At 38.0% G+C, this 21337-nt stretch overlaps 1 protein-coding gene across 1 annotated transcript in view; it reads right to left on the bottom strand.

The window, feature by feature from the left end:
• Positions 1-19380, bottom strand: part of KIF20B (kinesin family member 20B) — a 68735-nt gene extending 49355 nt beyond the window's left edge. The window contains exons 1-12 of the mRNA XM_077822741.1: positions 19225-19380; positions 18350-18436; positions 18114-18233; positions 17741-17879; positions 10062-10246; positions 6865-6919; positions 5847-6041; positions 4120-4231; positions 3484-3555; positions 3246-3392; positions 1856-2018; positions 366-692 (exon numbers count right to left, since the gene is read on the bottom strand). Coding sequence (XP_077678867.1) covers positions 366-692; positions 1856-2018; positions 3246-3392; positions 3484-3555; positions 4120-4231; positions 5847-6041; positions 6865-6919; positions 10062-10246; positions 17741-17879; positions 18114-18233; positions 18350-18436; positions 19225-19380 — 1758 coding nt within the window. The remainder of the gene's footprint in view (positions 1-365; positions 693-1855; positions 2019-3245; positions 3393-3483; positions 3556-4119; positions 4232-5846; positions 6042-6864; positions 6920-10061; positions 10247-17740; positions 17880-18113; positions 18234-18349; positions 18437-19224) is intronic.
• Positions 19381-21337: the final 1957 nt, after the last annotated feature.

Here is a 21337-nt window from a genome sequence, read left to right as displayed (position 1 = left end):
AGTTTCCAAATCTAGTTCTGTCCCACATTAAATTGATAAGCATGCTGAAGCATAGAAGAAAGTTTGCTGCCAGAGATCTTGCATGCATAGAATATAGGCATAAAGGATTTTTTGTATTACTGAAGTCCACAGCTTGGCCATGCTTTACATATGGTACATTGAGAAGAGGTCTATTTACATTGACTTTCAGTAATGGGTGCAACCAAACTAAATCATGACCAAATCCGAACTTAAAAAGCCATTTTTACACATCTTTCCGCAACAGGCAGCATGCTTCAGTCCCCCACAAATACATTATCGGAAGGATGAACCGTACCCATCAAAAGTTATATTGTATTGACTCCTAAAGCATCCCAGGTACATACCTGATATACTTCTTTTCCAATAATTACTTTATTTTCCTCCTCCTCATTTGGCATCTCTTTTGCCATGTCATGTTCCTCCTCCTCCTCCTCATTTGGCATCTCTTTTGCCATATCATGCTCCTCATGTGTCTCATTGTTATCCACAGTTAAATCATCATCATCATCATCTTCTATCACATCTTCCAGGCTCCTGTCCCAAAGTATAGTGGCTCTTTTTCTTGCTCCCTGCATTTTAGTGTCAGCATTATTTATGAGAGACACTTCTCTTGCAGACTTCTGGACAAATGGCTGCTGTTGGGGAGCATTAGAAGTGTCTAGAACACAAATCTGTTGAGGGAAAGAGGTTGTCAATTATTTGTTAGGCACTGGTTTAGAGAATACTAAGCACTTATGGAGGTAGCCTGCAGCCATGGCTATCACTTAGCATGCAACTGGGGGCTGTACTTCATTCTGTTGGCAATGCCCACTTGCAGTTACTGCACCTGAAATTTTCTGCCACGCTACAAAACAGGAGTACTTTTGAAGTGCAGAGAAGAGCAGGAGTCATGCAGAAATTGCACTGTTTTGAGACCCTGAACTCTCCTGGAATGAAGCACTGGAAATTAGCTAGAGGGACGAAACCACCTCAGGAATGGGGTTGCTAATTCCTTTGACATAGAAGAACTGCCGATACATTATTTTGGCAAGAACTGTGGAAGACTGTCTCAGGAGCTAAAGGCAGCTTGTCCCTTTTGCAGATTCAGACTGCAGTTAGTGCTGGAGAGTAAGCAACTCCCCCCAGAGATTGGAGGAATTAAAGGAGGAGGAGAAAAAAAAACAAAACAAAACTGATGTACTTCTCACCACATGCTCGCTGAGAACAAATAGCTTATAATCAATAAGAGAACAGGGTGAGACGCTTGCATTAAATATATGAATGTTTAAAAATATCTGTAGCAGGTCAGAGGTAAAATGAGCCATATGTGTGAAGTTTGGAATTTCTAGGGATTATGGTTTTCTAGCTGGCAGAGCCCAAGAGAGCATTATAATCACAACAGCTTTTTGTAAAGACTCATTTTTTAAATGTTTCCTTCCCAAAACTATGAAGTATTTCAACCAGGAAAGATTATAGAACATTTAATTTGATCATGAGGAGACAAATTTAGAGACAAAATTCAAAAATCACTGAAGTATGATACGGAGTACTTGTGGCACTTTAGAGACTAGCCAATTTATTTGAGCATAAGCTTTCGTGAGCTACAGCTCACTTCATTGGATGCACGAAAGGTTATGCGCAAATAAATTGGTAGTCTCTAAGGTGCCACAAGTACTCCTTTTCTTTTTGCGAATACAGACTAACACGGCTGTTACTCTGAAACCTGAAGTATGATAGGGATTTTAGAGACTTTACATGCAAGTCTAAATTGTACAGATATGGAACTGCTAAATTATCTCCATAATGTAACTTTGTAGTTTTATTTTAAAAATCTTCAAAGTTATAGTGCACTTACTTTTTGGGCAATTGCGGAGAACTTTAGCACATTGAGGGTTTCGTCATATGCAGCAGCACACTGACTGATGTTTACTATCATATATACCTTCCCTTTTCCACTGAAAAAGCCTTGAAGGAAGTGAGTTAGTTTACTTTCCCGAAATGGTATGTGCAGCTGCAGCCTAAAAAAAATAAATACCAGAGTTAGATACATTCTAGTTCAGTAGGGAAAAAGAGCCTCAGTCATAACATTTCAATCTGCAATTCCTGGATTCTTTAACCATATAAAAACAGACCACATTAGGTCTTCGAAATTTAAGCATTAAAAAATTGTTAGAATGATAGTAAACAATCACACTGCTAAAGGTACTACTCATACAGGTATTTTTAGTAGCTCTCACATTACTGTAAAATTAGAGAAAGACACTTGGTTGGCTACATGTTCTTGACAGCACTTTGTATTTAGTTTCATTGTTTCTCCTGTGTAGTATGGTTGTGTGGATCTCACACAGTAATGGGGGTTAGCGTGCAGAGAAAGAAGAGTGAGATTATAGAATCACAAGAGTGCAGGATGCTGAGGAGTAGGTGTATCATCTAAAGCTTTGTCTGGCATTTTTAAAAAATTTGCTAAATTTCTAATTGATGGTGTCTTCCTAGTTTAATGTCACCCTGTGCAGACCCAGCATGAGGCCTATGCACCACTTACTCCCTAGTTTGAGGGCGTATGAGGCACTTAAGTGGTACACAGGCTTTATGCTAGCCCTTTAGAAAAAGAGTAATGGATTGAGGTAAAACCATTGCGATGTGATATGGTGTCCAGAGATATCCATTAATTATAGCCACAGTTGATCAAGGACAGCTGCTCTCTGCACTGTCCCAAGTTTGAAAACTCCTTTCTATACTTAGAATTTGACTTACTGCTAGATGCAGTCCTCCCCCAAATCCACCTTCCCTGCTGAGAACCTCTGGTGCTTCACAAGCCTGGTCTGTACCTTAATGCTGGTCCTGACATCCAATATCCAAGCACCAGCAGATGATGCATGCTTTACAGACAAGTGTACAGCTGGGGGAGAATGCAGGGGTTTCCTGCCCCAAAGCTTGGTTTACAAATAAATCAGTCACTTGTCATGGAAGACTAAACAAGTTTCAAAATATGTAGGAATTTGAATAATCAGAATGAACAGCAAAATGTCTGAAAAGTGTATTAACTGGTGCATTTTCCAAAAACTACTCAGTGTGTTTATCAGACTTCCCAGAAATTTTGCACATTTGGGCTGAAGAGTCTAGGAAATTTATCAAACTGCTTTTTCTACCACAACTACAGTTAACATTTGTGCTACATGCTGTAGAAAGGTACCTTTAGCTATTCTATAAAGACACAAAAATTTAACAGTTATAGTAGCACCTACTTTGACTGTTGACTGTTCTTAAGTGCATTGATGCATTTGCCTAGAATCAGTAGAGAAGTGTTAATATTTCCACTCTCTTTCAATCTATCACCTTCATTGCGCGTCTTGGTACATCTTTCTGAGCCAGCAAGATCACAGAGCACCAATCTGAAAATACAGATTAATAGTTATTTTGCTTTTCAGGTGTTTTGAAGTCAGCAAAATTAGTGTTAGCTTTGAAATAAACACAATCACTTACTCACTGACTCGTGTTACATTAGGTGCTTCAGAATCTTCAATCTTTAACATTTTAACAGTGAATATGCTGTGACTAAAAGATATGAATACAAGTTTTTAAAAACTGGTCTAATTTCAACACTACTAAAATTCAAAATACGTTAGTCTCCATAATGCCTGTGTGAGGAGAGATTCATGATTGAAGATATACTTTGACATGAAAATTTACCTTAACATCCTGAATGTGTGTTTATGAGAATATACGCTTGAGACCAAAATGTCTTTTTTTAATTGCTCAAACAGGCGAAGTAGTAGACTATCCCCATACCCAACACTCTCTTGATTATTAGAAGCCTGAGGACTTTTCAAACCCCAAATGAGACTGGAATATAAAGGCAAACAAACTTAACAGCTAAATGTCTTACCTTCAAGGAAGGCATTTCAGCAAAAGGTGTTTAATTCTTATGTAGGTCAATCTTATTTCAAGATCTGAGCAAAAATTGCAGTTTTTGTTCACCATTAAAGTAGGTCAAATCCAGAACCTAAAAGTCTGGACTCTCCCCACAACACAAGCGCCACAGAGATTTTAAAAAGTGGCCAGCGTGGTTTTTGTGTTCTACTACCCTATATTGAACAATACCAATAACGGTTCTCTCACCTTCTACTGGAGTAAGTATTCAGTTTTGTGCAAGCAATACTCTGGTGCTTCAACCCGAGCTTCAGAAGTTTAAAAGCTTCTTTTGAATCAGAAATCTGAATCCACTGCAGATCTTGAGAGGAAACAACAAGATTTCATCTTTAATGGGCCACATATTATTTAATACATATATCTTGATTAGCACTAGAATACTACTGTCATTTAGACTGCCATGAGGGCATGCTAAAGCAGAAATACAATTACACTTGACAACACTTTGCGATCAATGGAATCAATCTTACCGAAAAAAAGCCATTGATCAGTACTTTGAGTCTACAAAATAATGAAAACCATATTGATAAACGCAACAATGTTTGTACCTGAAATCACCACAAGGGAACTTCAAGCAATATTAAGATGGTAACTTTTGTTAACTAAAAACATGGAAAAAAAATACAATAAAATTAGCCAGAGACAGCTCTCAAAGTAATGCTGAACTGTGACAAATAAATAAATAAACAAACATCGAAGGTTAGATCAAATTTTGTTTTTTGTTTAATTTATGCAACCTTGTATTCTTGAGGTTATATAGTCCTCAGTGTAATGATATGTACTAAGACATGGCTGTAAGACTTTCTTTCTGATCCTGTATAAAATGCATGTTTAGAATCTCAGTAGATAGGAAGTATCTAAGCGATATGTACACCAGTTTAACTGACTTTTTAGGGTAAGTCTACACTGCAATGAGATACCTGCAGCTGGCACAGGCCAGCCAACTTAGGCTCAGAGGGCTTGGGCTAAGAGGCTATTTAACTGCAATGTAGACATTTGGGCAGACCCTCCTACCTCGCAGGGACCTAGAGCCATAGTTCCAGCCCAAGCACAAACATTTACACTGCAGTGAAACTGACTCTTAGCCTGCGTCAGCTGATATGGACTACCCATGGGATTTTAATTGCAGTATAGACATACTGTTAGGGGCTGAATCTATACTCTGCAAAGGGGATGACAAAAAGCTCACACCACCACCACACCTAATACCCACAAATAAAGCCTTATTGGGCCTTCTAAACTGGACCTGGTTAGGTCTATTTGCCAGTATAAGGTCTCAAAACTCAAAACTGGGGTGGAAGCAAGCAAGACAGTCCTTGTAGAATTTCCATGAATAATTCAGCCTAGTTGTGACCAGTGTAGCCTGAGAAATCTGAAGACATAGCTTCCTTCTTGAGGGAAGCCTACCAAAATCATGAGGCTGAGCTTTCACGAGAGAGAGAGAAATATATCATGGCAAGAGACTCTTCCTATACTTATCAAAAAACAGGACTGTCTCTGGCTTTACATAGAGTCTTTTGTTTTTAACAAAAGAATTCCAAACAACTTTCTTCAGTTTTGGGTTTCCAACATTCATGGTATTAGGAAAAAATAGGACTTGGGGAAAAGAATTTTCTACAAGGAAAATTAGGGAATGGGATACAGGATTATCTGGAAATTAGGGGAACACTGTGGAAGACCTCCTAATAAAGTGCATGTATAGATGTACACATACACAAGCATTTAAATTTGGGGGAGTGAAAACTGGGAAACATTGCTATTTTCAGAACCGATTACTCATGCTTAATACACAAGGTAAAGACATTCCTATCCTACTACAAAGCTAGTTCACATTCTTCAGTACTAGCACCAGGATGAATACACCTGAAATTCAAACAAGTTATCATAACCAGCATAATAAGTGGTATTTCAGTTACCTTTTACATAAGAGCAGCCTTTGACGTCTTGAGCAAGACGGAGCACCCTTCTTTTCTTGTCATTTGACACTGGGAGCAATAAGTCATAAATGCACTCATTGTAAATCTCACAAAAGGAAACCCAAACAGAAAATTTCATGTAGCTTTCCATGCTCATGTTAGGTTGTTCAGGTTCTTTTAAGGGTTCTTCCAAGTCTGCCAAAACATTTATTCAGTTACACAAATGCTCTGCTCAAATGAAGCCTTTAAAGCAATATAACTTGAGTTAAAAGTTAATCATCATATCTCAGCACAATGACAAATTAGATATCACAAAATATGAACTTTGATTCAGATCAGACTTTACAATAGTAAGAAGCTTTTGTGATCAATAAGCAAATAACATTTTTTGGTCAACTGGGAATCTCTACCACCTACGTTACATTATCATGAGAATCACTGAAGCTCATCTGCTCTTATTCAGTGGCAATAATTGGTTTAAAACCAAGTTTTAAACAAGTTTTATTACATATTTGAACTCTCTTTAGAGCATACTTGTCAGTTTAATGCTACTTTTAAATCTTCCCTTTTAAAAAAAACTGAGAATATTTGACATATCTATGGGGCCCATTTTGGATTCCTCCCAATAGTTATAATTAAATAGATTTATTCTAAGTGCTCATAAAAGTTGCCAGGATGATAGCACTAGAAATACCACCCTCACCAGCAGGGCAAGTTCCCCCTGCCACAGCCACATCCTACTCTGCAGTCTGCCTTAATTCGGACCTAGATGAGTACTGCAATCTTCATACCAACTTTATCTTTGGCCTCTCTGCCAAGTCTACCGATTGGAGTAGTTTGTGTCATGAGACCCATCCACAAGAAAACTATATACAGCCCAATTGCTGTCAAATGACAAACACTTTCAACTACTAGAAATCTGGGCTCGAAGTGAATCACTGATCTAGAGAATGGCCCTCAGCCTCTTAAAAAAAAAGAAGGTGGGGGGGGAATTAAGTGGTTTTAATATAGAACATACCTTCAAATGATTCTGAAGTTTTGCTGTGATTGTTTATGCTGTTTTGAGAGTCTACCTATAAAAACAAGGACAAAAGAAGGAACAAAGATTAATTTTAAAATGCACTGTCCTTATGTCATGGTCGGTATAATATTAGGTATTTAAATCCATCAATTTTGTAACATAGTACTACTGCTCCACTAAAGGCTAGTCAATTGTAGCAACGATATGCCAACATAAGTTTACTGGCCACACAAAGTTTCCAGCGGCTGTTAATGTCACAAAACTAGAGAACTACATCTCCAAATTTCCGATGGGCTGCATGTCAAACTAACAAGCTTGGAACAGCAACAAAACTAAAATGCACGCTTGAAGAGCTTAGCTAAATGATTGTAATCACCACATATGTGTTAAGAGACAATGCTAAAGTCTGTTTCAAGCTGAAATAAAAAATTTAAGATTCTGAAGACTATGGGGTACCATTTTTTGCTAAACTTATACTTGTAAATCATAGGAAGAGGAATTCCTACTGCTAATACTTTTAAGTTTATGTATACTTCCAATATCCAGTTTTGTAAAGGTAACACACATAGTACGGCTGCAAATAGCAGAAATGGAATTCATCCACCAAGAACTATAAATGCAAGTACAGTGTACCTTCAAAAGAAAACAACATAGATTAAAAGTGAGATTCTTTATATGGAAACTGTGCCCATGATAAGCTGAGATCTCATCAACAGATTCATGCAACAGCCACAAAAGCCAAGTGGTTATATCACTAAAACTGCAAAGAGGATTTTTAACTTTATACACACAGGGCAAAATCCTGGCCCCACTGACATAAACGGGAGTTTTTCTACTGACTTCAGTGGGGCCATGATTTCAACCACTAAGCATGGGTTACAAGCCATCTCTCCCCAGTCTATTCTATTTTCTCTCCTCCAACCTGTGTCTGTTACTTTCCTCTATCCTATGAGCAGCTCCCCCACTCAGATTCAAAAACATACATGTACTTTTCTGACATCGTTTTATAATCTGTTAAGTGCCTATATTTCAGTCAGCACCTATTATAAAATTTACCTGGTATCTTGAGAGTGCCTGTCCTCTCAGTAACAGCTCTGAAGCAGTAGATTTTGTTTAAAATTATGTAGATTTTTCCACTTACTCTGTGTGTATTGTATAAACTGTCTCAGTTTAGAGATCTACACTTAAATACTGTCTCCAAATGTAATGACTACACTCCAGAGAATTTTTATTAATAGATGTAATTTTACATCTCCCTCTACTCTGCTATTACACAGGAACTTTGTGAAATGTGCAGCAATATCTGATATGTTGTTAAGGCTCAATAATCATACACAGGGTGGAAAAAAAGTTGTTTAATTAAACCTGGGAAATTAAATCCACTGCCAGAGCCAAACTGTTTGGTATCCATAGACAGACACCATACTAGTCAACCCAGAAGCCTAGTGGAGGAAACAAACCTTCCTCCCTACCCACACATTTGCGTCAAGTTTCCTTAATTGCTAGTCCTCAGAAGATACCATCCAAGGGATTGAGGGAGGAATATTTTCAAGGTGAAAACGCTTGCTTGACAGTCTCAAATATCACAGCTGAGGAAGTCAGTTTTAGGTCCTGTTAAAAATCTAATCCAGTCTCATAAGGGAAAGGCACACTGAAGTGGAAGGGGGTGGGAGGGTAATGCAGCATCTGTGGATTCAGGAATTAAACTGCAACTTACAGCACACAGTTCAGTTAGCCATTCCTGATTTTACTTTTCTGGCTTTGGAAAGACATCTGGCTAAGTTTTAACTTACTGCTGTCATCAGGAGAAAAAAACTCTGCACCAAAACGGTACTGCTTGTTGGTTTGCCAAGCTGGTCATAGCAGAGGATGCAAGGTCAGATTTGCCCTGCCTGGGCTAAACCAAATTCTTGTGGATCTTTTTGCCTCCTAAGATAAGAAGGGTTATGGAGGGAACAGGAACCTTTCATTCACATCTTTATAGCCCTGAAATCTGTGGATATCTGCAGAACATGTTTGTGGATCAGATGCGGATACAAATTTTGTATCTGCGCAGGTTCTACACAGCTTAGGACACACTTATAGAAGCTGGATCATTGTTTGATTCTTCTTTTTTCCCCTTATCTGGTTTGGTCAGGGTATCAGTCAGGATCAGGAAAAAAAAGCGATCAATGCTGACACTGTAAATCCTTTGGTCCCAGCATGTGGTGATAACTGTAGCCATAATGGTCAATGCAGTGTTGTTGAAGCTCCAGTCTGCCTGCCACTATGTAAATTGACAACTACTCTCCATCAAAGAGCGGTCCAAAACAGAGTAGCAGCCTTGTACTATTAGAATCGTGTAACCAAAAGAAGCTTCTGAGAATCCATATGTTGGAACTTTGTTTTAACTTAAGATTCTTGCCTGTAATCTCCTAATCAATGTTTTAGTTTAAACATCTTTGATTATTTTCTGTGCTCTCTTTACCCAAGTTTGTAATCACGTTTAAGAGATTTTACTGCCATCTTTCCTCCCTTTGGAAAACTTTGCTTTTAACTCAGGTTAAAGATCACACAATAGATGTGCTCCACCTCACCAAAAGTGCCACCACTGGAATATCCAGAGACAGCCTGGAATTTATTTGGGTTAATTTTCCAATCTGCCTTTATAAAGAAAGGGCAACCCCCTCCGAGTAGTCCCAACTTCCCATCTCCTCTTCATTTTTATTTGTGATGCTCCATGCACTTTACACATTTTGCTTCTATATCATGATAGATGCCATTTACATTTCAAGGCACTCAGGCATTTGACGTTTATGTTAACAGAAGACTAGGCCACTCTGAAACTTCAGCATTCCAGATAACTATTTTTTTTTTTTTCTTACCACAACCCAAGAATACAGTGCTGCTTCACTATACTCCAGGGCAGAACAGCAGCAAAGGTAGGAATCATTAGATGAAGCTCCATCAGAAAGCCTATTTCAATCTACTCCTTATACTTTACTCTGGTTTACCTAAATCCCATCTTCCTATCCCAGAAGTCTTCCTTTTCATTTCTACAAGTTTCCATCTCCAAACATTTAACCACATATGTTTGACTACTGCCTTGCCTTACTTTCATGGAAATAAGATCAACCTTACAAACTCAGTAAGTCACTTTTTTTAAAAAAGTGTGTATGCACATACTGTGCGCTATACAAAAAATTCTGACATACCTCTTTCATTAGACGAAGTATTGAATTTTTAACAACAATTTCTTCTCTCACTTGTTCTTTAGTCAGTCTTATATAATCTCTACATCGAAGGGGTTTGAAATCCATATCTGGATACAGTTTGCCATGAATGCTTTTAAACAACATATCCATAGTTCTTGGCAGAATACCAAGGTCAGCTTCTGTCCCTGTAATCAAAATACAAGAGCTATATCAAGGCCCTGTACGCTCTTAGAAAGCAAGACATTGGTGAAGAAATTAGAACTCATCTTTCTCTTCAGGCAGTAAAAAGGAAGTAGGGGTCATTCCCCCTCATATGCCATCATAGTTAAAAGGCAAGCTGCACCTTAAAAGCCTTTGTAGTCCCTCAAGTGCACCCCTCAGGCAACAGGCTTCACTTCTCTCAAGGGTAGAAGCCCAGAGTTCAACCTTGGTTGGACTGACTATCTGGGTTGCTGCCCCCCTTGTTTCCAACTGTGTTAACCCAACAGGTTCAATTGTAGTTGGCACCTGCAAGAAACTTCCGTGCAGTAGACTATGACCAGTGACTGATTAAAGCAACTCAAACATGTTTATGTAGCTTTATCCATCCAAAGATGTACAACAGTCTGATAAATGGGTTAAGACAACAAAAGCTATTACACATCTGGTCTTACCTACACTTTATCCTTTCCTTGCAAGTTTACGAAGGTTCCACTTAACCCAGATTCTCTCCCTCCTACCCACAACCCCATCATTTGCCTCAGGCAGAGACAGTCTGCCCTACTGCATTCTCTGCCTGTGTCTCTCACTAGCAGCATCTAAGCTCCAACAGCTCCTCCCTCAGAATTAACTGTTCATGGTCCTTTTGATCTCTAGACTCTGGCACTGATAATACAACTTTTTGTTGGTGCCTGAAAAGAACCTTTCCCACTTGGTTGCCCACCCATTATTCCCAAGAAGTTGTTTACTCCGAGAGATCTTCTAACTATTGTTTTGCTTCTTGCTTGCTCTTCCTAACCATGCCTTTTAATTCACTGTTTAGTCAGACAGAATCAAGCAGGTAAATCAAATTCTACATCAATACAGATATTTCCCTTGTTCTCCACATATGCCCTTTGGCATGAGCATTCAGTGATTAGAGGGGGTGGTCATGTAAGCCAATTAGCAGATGTAGACCAAAAGTGGGAAATTATATTGATAATACTTAAAGGGGGAAAATAAGACCATGGCATTAACTATCAAACGCCGAAGGACAGCTCAGGTCACAGCACCTTTTATTTTCTTACTTGCCCAAGGAGGGAGGCTTATCCACTACAATCTCTCTCCTAATACATTTGGTAAGTGCCGCATGCAAAAGGTGGAGTGTCCTACCTCCACAAAGGAAGATACGTAACTTAAACAAGTGATCTCATTTATCTCTCTGGTGGCGATTTGCACAAGTCTCAGAACTGTCAGTCTTTCCTTGGGAGAGTCTGATTAGAGTAGAGTGCAAGAATTCCATGTGTGCTGGCAAAGCACTCTGGAAGACATTTTACTCCACTTACCTGCTCTGCGGTTTCATACCCCATCTCTTCCACAAGCACCTTGCATTCATGACCAGTGACTAAAAGGCACTCTGAAGTGTGAGAATTCTTTTAACTGTCTGTGACAGGATCTCCGGGGTGCAGCCTGGGACTATGGGACCGCTGTGCTCCCTTAACTCTCTCCAGACAGGGCTGTCTCTCACAATGCCTTACTAGTGACCAGCAGCAAGCCCTTCCAGGTGCTGTGGTCACTCAGCACAACAGCATGTGGAGCCCCACACACCCAGCTAGGTTGCATGAATGCTCCCAGAGCCACTCATGAATCACCTGGAGAAAGGCACCAAAGCCAAATCCCACCCCCCAAGCTCTCAGCACTGTACCTCAGGAATATACTGTCTTGCACTGCTCAAGATGGGCAGGGCAGAATAATTGCTTCATCACTTCAGCAATGGAAAGTGGATATACAAATTTATTTACTATAAGAGATTAAGTGATATTAAGTGATAGGCAAAAAAAGTCAGAGTTAGTTACCAAAAGATAAAATATAAGCACGCAGTCTAAACTCTCAATTCTATTAGACTGGGAAACATCTAGATTAAGCAGTTTTTCCTCACCCTAATGGATACTGCAGTCCTTAATATACAGGTTTGTTCCTTAAACCTGGGCCAATCGCCTCTGTTGGAGTCTTCTTCTCAGTGTCAATGGGCTAGTTACACTGGCAATGCTAAAGCATGCAGCAGCAGCGCTTCAATGTGGCTTGTGTGGTCGTGGCAGAGTGCTGGGAGAGAGCTCTCCCAGAGCTCTTAAAAAAAAAAACAAAAAAAAAAAACACCCACCTCCACAAGGGGTGTAGCTCCCAGGCTGGTGCACAGTCTACACTGGTGCTTTACAACGCTGAAACTTGCTGCGCTGAGGGGATGGGGGTTGGTGAAGAATTTCAATATCATACCTGTCCCCATTCTCCATCCCACCTCCTGTGTTGTTTCTTTCTCTTTTTTTTTTTTTTTAAAGATATAATTGTCCCCCTGTTGCAGTTGGAAAGACCCTCACAAACACCAGTAGAAGCTAGCTAACTCCACTGAGGGAAGCCATTAAGCGGACTATAGAGGAAGTACTATCAAACACACTAAGTATACAGTTCAAAACAAAAAGAGGTTTTTCTCCAGTTCTTCTGTTACTTGTAATACTAGTAAGTAAAGTTAAAAAAAAAGTGATTTCAATAAATTAAATTTGGTGTATTTTTCATATTATCTGCCAGTCTCATACACTTTACTGCTTTGCATTGAGAGCTTTGCTATATTTCACAGCTTTTTGGAAACACCACAATACATAAGAACTTCTGTAGTGTGTTAACACTGTTGAACTTTTTGCAACTTTGAGGTAATCTATTTGAGACTAGAAATCCTGAAATCGATTGTTACTTATTCGAACAAGAGCAATTCCTGAGATTAATGACCATCTGGAAAAGAGTTGCCAGTGCTCATTAACCATAACCTATATCACCAGTTCTTCAGGCAGTAACCCATAAAAAGGTTATTACTGCTAATAAAGCAATTTGTTAATTGTATCAATAAAAATCAATTTCACATAGCACAAGATCAATCAGAATAGTGCTGTCACTCTACCTGGTATTTCTGGATAATTAACACCTACTACAGCAGCCACAGATATTTTGTTAATTATGATCTGATTGAATTCACACAAGACTAGGTATGTCCTATTTTCCTTCCTTTTATAGGAAAATGTCTGGAACTAAAGGAAGGATGACACCTGCTGGTCTGCAATGATTATGATTGTTAATAGTACAAAAATACTGCACATTGGAGCAGCATAGATTGATTTAAAATAGAGGAAATTTAAATCAAGTGGAAAGCCTCGATTTAAATAATCAATTGTAATCAGCTTTTCCATTTGTACTTCAGTTATTTTCTAAAAAAGTGCACTCTTATTTGTTATAACCATTAAAACATGTTGATTCACAAATAAATTGCGCCTTTACATGAGATTTGCATCTTTTTGCAACCTAGGCTGGTAAGCTAAATACACATTTAAGTCATTATAAAGCCTAATATTTTCAGATTATTAATTGTACATTTTAGTATGTTAGAAACTAGTGAATGATATATTGCTTATTTACCTAATTAACATTTTACTCATTTGTGTCAGCCACATTAAGATGGTAAATAGAATTTAATCAAACAAAACAGCATATAAGTTTTATTAAAAAAACCTGAAATGTTTTACATACAAACTTCTTACCAAGACACGTTCCACATTTATGACTAAATGATGTATTGAAGATTTATCAGTAGAGGGATTAACTGTAGTCAGTGAATTAAATTAAGTGTCAAGTCAGCCTGGGAAATTTTTCAAATATGTCTAAGTGAAAGTGACTGGAGCTACAGTTCCTACTTGTCTGGGTCTCTTAAAAACGACCTAAGTTACTTAGGCTATCTTTCAAATTTTTAAAAACTAATACATCTCATCCCCTCCCTCCTTGTTTCCATTCATGGACTGGAAGAACAAGACAAGTTTTCCTGCTTTTACAACTCCATCGATATCTCTACTTTAAATGAATTAGTCCAAATAATGAAGATATTCTCTGTGCCTGCAGAAAAGGCTACTGTTTTCAAAAGCTGGATTAGCAATTAAATTCTGGTTCCAGGTGCTTAGCTGGGATTTCCTTCAATTCAGTGGTGTGACTTTGCAAGCATGTACTGCTTGAATGGTTCACCTCCAGTCCTGAAATTTGTTATGGTTGGCATGACCGATGGGTGATTATTAGATACCCATGTCATAGCAGCAGCATCTTCTTCAGCAGTTAAGCTTCTACCCAAGTATATTGGGTTGAGACTATTAGCAAGAAAAGGAGGTAGAGCAAGTGCTCGATATATCTGCTTCTTTACTGCCTGTAATTTCCTTTCTTCGATGTCTCCTTTAGTTCCTTCCAAATTTTGACAGAATCAGTGATACAGCATCCATCTTTCTGCAGTTTGCCCAAAGCTAAGGAAGTATACTGAAACCTATCTTCCATGATTCTCTTTAGTCTGATGTCGACTATGTTGGCTGTGATAGTTCCATCTATTTTGTCATGATTTTCTTCACAAATTGTAGTCAGAATAAGCTACTTGTTAATATATAGCTCAAAACAGTCAGCCACTGAATTCCATCAAACATCTTGGGGAAAAATTAGTTTAGATTCTCTTTCTCTGGTCAGAAAAGCTGAAGCAAAGTGATTTTTATGGAAGTATTGTGCAGCTTCAACAACATTTCCCTTTATTCCCAAGTAGCAGTATTCTACTCTATGGGCATTGTTTCCGTAAGAAGGACAACTCCATCTTGTTGTCACACAATCACATATTACTGGATCATTGTGTGCATTGCTATACCCATCAAGACTCTGATTAACTAAAATTCTGTCAATGTTTTCTGCACACTGTTCAGATTTCCTTCTCATACACTGTATCCAGCAACCTTTCAGAAATGTCTGGTCTTCTGGGTGGAGTGTAGTCTGGTCGTAATGATTGAACGATATCAATGAAATATTTGTCCTGAACAAGATGAAAGGAAGAATTTGTTGTATACATGAACTAAGCAATCTTTTCATCTATGGAGTCTTGCTGTAATTTGCTGGTCTTGATTATGACCTCATCCATGGTTTTACTTGATGAAGAAAGCTTTTTTTAATTATTTAATTATTTTATATATAAAAACAAAACAAAAACACAGGTAGTTACTGTCTCATGTATTTTTAGTTGCAGCACTGCGGTGGTACAGCAGATGACTCTGAAGTTGCAGTCATTACAATAATAATAATGGATATTCATAACCCCTTATGAATAAGCTGGACCCTGAAACAAAATGATAAAGAAAAAAAAAGTTACTCTCACCTCACTGAGTACTACTCAATGCACTGCTTTATTAATTTATTAAGATTGTAAGTGAAAGATTCCTCCTCAAAGCTGTTTGTATCACAATTTATTTTAAACCCAATTTTATAGCAAAATAAAATAAGGATTATCTAAATCTGTTTAAAACCTTATCTCTAGTAACATGCCAAACTGCTTGAAAAATTTTAAATGCTAAAATTCATAAATGCCTACTAAAACTTCACTTTTAAACAGGAAATCTTCACTTAGGATGTTTGATTATACTGAGCAATTTAAAAAGTCATTTCAGAAGTCCAGCAGTAACAGTTTATAAAAAAGGTAATTGATAAATACGCCCATTATATTTTGAACACAAACATTTTGAAATTCATAAGTAAACCACCCAAACTTACATTGTCATAAATTTGTGCTCATCATTTACTAGCACAGTAAGACATGGTAAACAGTTCATAAGAATGGTGCAAAAATATGTTTACTAACCAATTGATCCAGATTGTTCAGATGTGTCTATATCGTCATCTTCAAAGTCATTGTCTTCTGAGGAGAATTTTCATAATGTGGTTTCATTCCGACAACCAGGCTCTGCATCTCTTTGCTGCACTGTTTACATTTGGCACAAGTTCCTTTTTTACCCAGTGGTACAGGAATTTCTTGAGAATAATCCCCAAACAGTCTTTTTTTTTTTACGAACTGCAGCTATGGCAGTTTTTCCTCCTCCAGTCCCTGGGTGCTGAAAACAACACTACAGGCTGCACTCTGAAGAATCTTGTCCCTTCTTCTCACAATATCCTGCTTTGACACTAGCGTTGCTCCTTTCTGGTTGCACACACTGCTCATTCTCCCTTGTTACATAACTCCCTGCATCACCCCATTCCCAGAAAAAAAAAGACAGTCCATGACTTCAGCTGGTATAACCCACTTTTGCACCGCAACATTTTATTTCTTTAGAAACAGAGGCTGGCATTTGAGAAATTAACGGATTTCTGTTTGTGTCTGTGAGCACATGCAAAGAGACAAAGCAAAGATATTTCTTGAAGTAGCCAGAACCATGGGCTGGTAGTTACTGGCAGATCAATGTCTTTTCCATGAGCTGGAGAGTAAGTTTCCATGTTGGGTTGGAATCCTAAATATTCCTATTCAAATGAGCCAACCAGAGCTCAGGTAGGGAGATACTATAAAACAGGAATAAGAGACCGCCCAGGTGGGCTCAGTGGATGATTGGTGTCTCTCGGAGTCAGAGGCTGGGTCCCAATGCTTAGGATGACTTGCCAGTCTCTTGCTCCCAGCAGACCTGGGACCCCACAGAATAAAGCCCTTAATACAGAGCATGACCTACTGCAGGGATGCTGGAACAATTTGTATCGTGAGGTTGCTGAACCAAACTGTAAACCATGTATATGACAGAAACCACTTCAAGCCGGGGTGCAGCAGCACCTCCAAACAAACCGAGTTCCAGAACCTAATACCTATTGTGCCAGATTTAAAAAACTTCACCTCAAAAGTTAGAATTGAAGAGGGGTGGGGAAAGAGAGGGAGAAAAACAGAAAAGCAGCCTTTAATTCAAAATTTTGATAGTCTCATGAATTCAGCATATTTATGTTTTATTTAAAAAATATTGAGATTATAATAAATTTAGGCCTTTACATATTTTGTATTAAATTCAGTTTTTTAAATAAGCTTTTTCTTTCTAAAAAGAAACCCATCATTTAAGTAACAAAATAAAAAAATCCAATCTAAATGTTTTTAAAACCTCTCTTTATCCATTCTGTGTTGGAGGATATTATTGTCAATTATAACCTTAACAGCTTGTGACAAATTTAATGTTATACACACACAAAGCAGGTGTGCAAACAAGTTTCAGAAAATGTCTGTTTTCTGCTCATTATGATCAATTTCTACTACTCTCTATTTGAGGCCAACGTTCACTTTCAGCAGATAGATAGCTGCTACTTGACTTTATGAGGAGGTACACCACCCACAGTTTAACTTGTGTATAGTCTGCTTATATTTTGAACTATACACATATGCTTCACCATTACAAAGAGGTGTTTTTGTTGGTATTACCAGTTTTTAAGTTGTTTTATTGTACATTCAAGGAGAGTTGCAAAATCCAAATAAATGTGTAATGGAGATAAGCTTATATACAGGCCAAAAAAAACCCCACAAACAAATAAAATAAAAAAAAAAACCACACACACCTCAGGCACTTGAACAACATTTGGCTAATTCAGAAGCCTACATACACAGATTTTTGTAATTTCAAGGTTCAAGAAAATGTTAGTAGTACCTTGGAATGTGTAGGTTTTTCCAGCATTTGTCACACCATAAGTGAAAATAAGACGATTGTGTCCCTCCAAGAAGTCTTGTACTGGTTGTTTCACAGTACCGTCAAAGAACTCTTCCTGAGTTGTTTCAGGTCCAAATACCTAAACATTAGCAAGAGGCAGTTTATGACCTTCTGTTGTTTTAAAAGGACCATTTAGGGGTGGGGAAGAAATAGCAGTTTGCATCTAGGCACTTATCAGTTAAATGTATATAAAATGTTCCCTATTTTAAAAGGATTAAAAACAAAACAAACAAAAAAAAAAACTTGTTTTGGGCAAGATTCAACAAGTTTCCACATTGCAAAATGAAGTTTGTCTCAAGTATCATCTGCTTACTCGTGAAAAAGTGAATTTCTGCACCATCTGCCCTACATTTTTTTCACTCAGCCGACAGATCATGGAATTCTTAGGGCCCTTCAATATAATGTTAGTTGAGTCTTGAATAGAAACACAGTCCTGTAAAGGAAAAAAGTTGGATTTTTAAGCTCAGGAGAAAAATTGTATAGTGACATCTTAGCTAAAACAGTTTTGTAAAAAAGACCATTTGAAGTTTTATGTAGAAAGAGCCAAACCTGAGATTCATTTTCTTTTTCAGTTGCTGTGAAAGGCCTTATACGAAGGCAAACTTGTATATGTTCCTTGGAATCCAAGCTGTTCCTCTTTATTAACCAAAAAAAAAAAAAAAAAAAGATTACCTTCAATTAATAGCATTGCTCATATTCTAGTTTGACAATTAGCACGGTAAGATATTAAATTCTAATTATTTCAGGTCCCTTACACCCCCACCCCCAGCATAATTCATTCATTTATTGCTGCAAGTGCATTGGCCCTTCTAGAAATTCACCTTAATAACCCTATAAAATATTTAGAATGACTTCTTGTAGCATACAAAGATATGCTATACAGTTTAGGCCAAGTAATAATTGAAACTAAAAGCCACCAGCATACCCCATATTATCCTTTGTATCTTGAAATTAATTTCTGCATTACTAGGAGGACAGGAGGAGACTATAGATTTTACCAACGTTTCCTGCAAGTTATTGTTGATAATCATCACTTTTTGTGTTGGTATCAAAAGTATCCAGCAAAAACGATGCCGTCAACTACATAGACTGTGACAAAGTAGAACTTCAAAATAAGATGAAAACAAGTAGGCCAGTCAATATACATGTACAAATAAGTCTCTGAATTTCTCTGCCTCTGATGACAGAAGTTATTCTAAATATAAGAGGCTATCTTTTTTTGATTAACACAGTGACAGGACTATCAAGGCACAAATACAGGAATTCATTACTATAGCATCCAATTTAAAAGGTTTCCTTTTTAATTTATACAGAAGTATGGATATGCTTGCTTTATCATTAAAAGGAACAGGCCATATAGATGCTTCACAATTTAAGTAATTTCATTTTTAAAATTAACAAAGTAGACTGTTTAACATTCTCACCTGGCTTGCATCCAAGTTTGAAGAAACCAGGGAAAATTCATCTGAGAGATCTGCTTTAAGGTCCTCAACATTTACTGGCCCAATTCTCGGAGGTAGCTCAACACTAGCAATATAGGACGGTCTTATAATTGTTGCTTTATCCAAAACTGGTTCCATTCTGCAAAAATAAAGCCAACTATTCAACCAGCATGGCATGCCTGAAGACATGAGAAGCCAACATAATACATGTATTTTATTTATTTTCAAACCTTATGCATAAATACAGTTTCCAACTGGCTAGGGCATAAGGAGAAAAAAACATCCCAAAAAGTGCATACAAACTTTCAGATGTTAGCTAAAGAGGAGCTCCAGCCTGGAAGGATGAAGGGAGAGCATTCAAAAGAATACAGACTCTTGACATCAATGCTACCACCCACCATCGAGTGTTATTAGGCAGGCCAAAAAAGAATTTGAAGAGCAACTAGTAAAAGATACAGAAACTAACAGCAAAAATAATGTTAAGTACATCAGGAGCAGGAAGCCGGCCAAACAATCAGTGGACCCACAGGATGATTGAGATTCTAAAGGAGCACTCAAGGAAGATAAGGTTATTGTGAAGAAGCTAAAATTAATTCTTTGCATCACTCTTCACTGCTGAGGATGTGAGGGAGATTCCCACACCTGAGACATTCTTTTTAGATGACAAATCTGAGGAACTGTCCCAGACTGAGGCATCAATAGAGGTGATTTTGGAACAAATTAATAAATTAAACAGTAATAAGGCACAGGATCAGATGGGACTCATCCAAGCGTTCTGAAGGAATTCAAATACAAGATTACAGAACTGCTAGCTATGGTATGTAAATCCATCACTTAAATCAGCTTCTGTACCAGATGACTGGAGGATAGCTAATGGAACTCCAATTTAAATAAACAAAAACTAACAACCAAAAACACTCTCCAGAGGCGATCCTTGCAATTACAAGCCAGTAAGCCTAACTCCAGTACGAGGCAAATTGGCTGAAACTACACTAAAGAACAGAATTACCAGACACATAAATGAACACAATGTGGGGGAGGGGGAGGGAGGGAGTCAACATAGCTTTCATAAAGGAAAATCATGCCTCACCAATCAATCAGAATTCTTTGAGGAGAGGGCAAACAAAAGTGGACAAAGGTGATCCAGTGGATAGTGTACTTGGACTTTCACAAAGCCTTTGACAAGGTCCCTCAAAAAAGGCACTTAAGCAAATTAAGCACTCATGGAATAAGAAGGAAGATCCTCTTCTGGATCAGTAACTGGTTAAAAAATAGTAAACAAATGGAAGGAATAAATGGTCAGTTTTCAGGATGGAGACAGGTAAATAGCAGTGGCCCACAGGGATCTGTAGTAGGACCAGTGCAGTTCATCATATTCATAAATGATCTGGAGAAAGGGGCAAAGAGTGAGGTGGCAAAATTTTCAGATACAAAATTACTCAAGATGATTAAGATCCAATGCTGACTGTAAAGAATTGCCAAAGAATCGCATAAAACTGGGTGGCTGGGCAACAAAATGGCAAATTAAATTCAATGTTGATAAACACAAAGTAACACACACTGGAAAACATAACCCCAACTATACATACAAAATGATGGGGTCTAAATGAGCTGTTACCAAGAAGAAAGATCTTGAGGACATCATGGCTAGTTCTCTGAAAACATTGGCTCGATGTACAGCGTCAGTAAAAACGCTAATAATGTTAGGAACCATTAGGAAAGGGATAGATACGAAGACAGTAAATATCATAGTGCCACTACATAAATTCATGGTAGTCAACACCTTGAATATGGTGTGCAGTTCAGATTACCCCATCTCAAAAACAAAAGATATTAGAATTAGAACGGCCATACTGCATCAGACCAAAGGTCCATCTAGCCCAGTATCCTGTCTTCTGACAGTGGCCAGTGCCTGGTGCCCCAGAGAGAATGAACAGGTAATCATCAAGTGATCCATTCCCTGTCTCCCATTTCCAGCTGGAAAAGATACAGAAACAATCAACAAAAACGATTAGGGATAGGGTACATCTTCCAGATGAGGAGAGATTAAAAAGACTAGGACTATTAAGCTTAGTCATCACATTTCTAAGGGGAG

The sequence above is a fragment of the Eretmochelys imbricata genome, chromosome 7 (assembly GCF_965152235.1).
Source record: "Eretmochelys imbricata isolate rEreImb1 chromosome 7, rEreImb1.hap1, whole genome shotgun sequence".
In the NCBI taxonomy this organism is placed as follows: domain Eukaryota; kingdom Metazoa; phylum Chordata; order Testudines; family Cheloniidae; genus Eretmochelys; species Eretmochelys imbricata.
The sequence above is the reverse complement of the archived record's forward strand: the minus strand, read 5'-3'. Positions and strand labels throughout refer to the sequence as shown.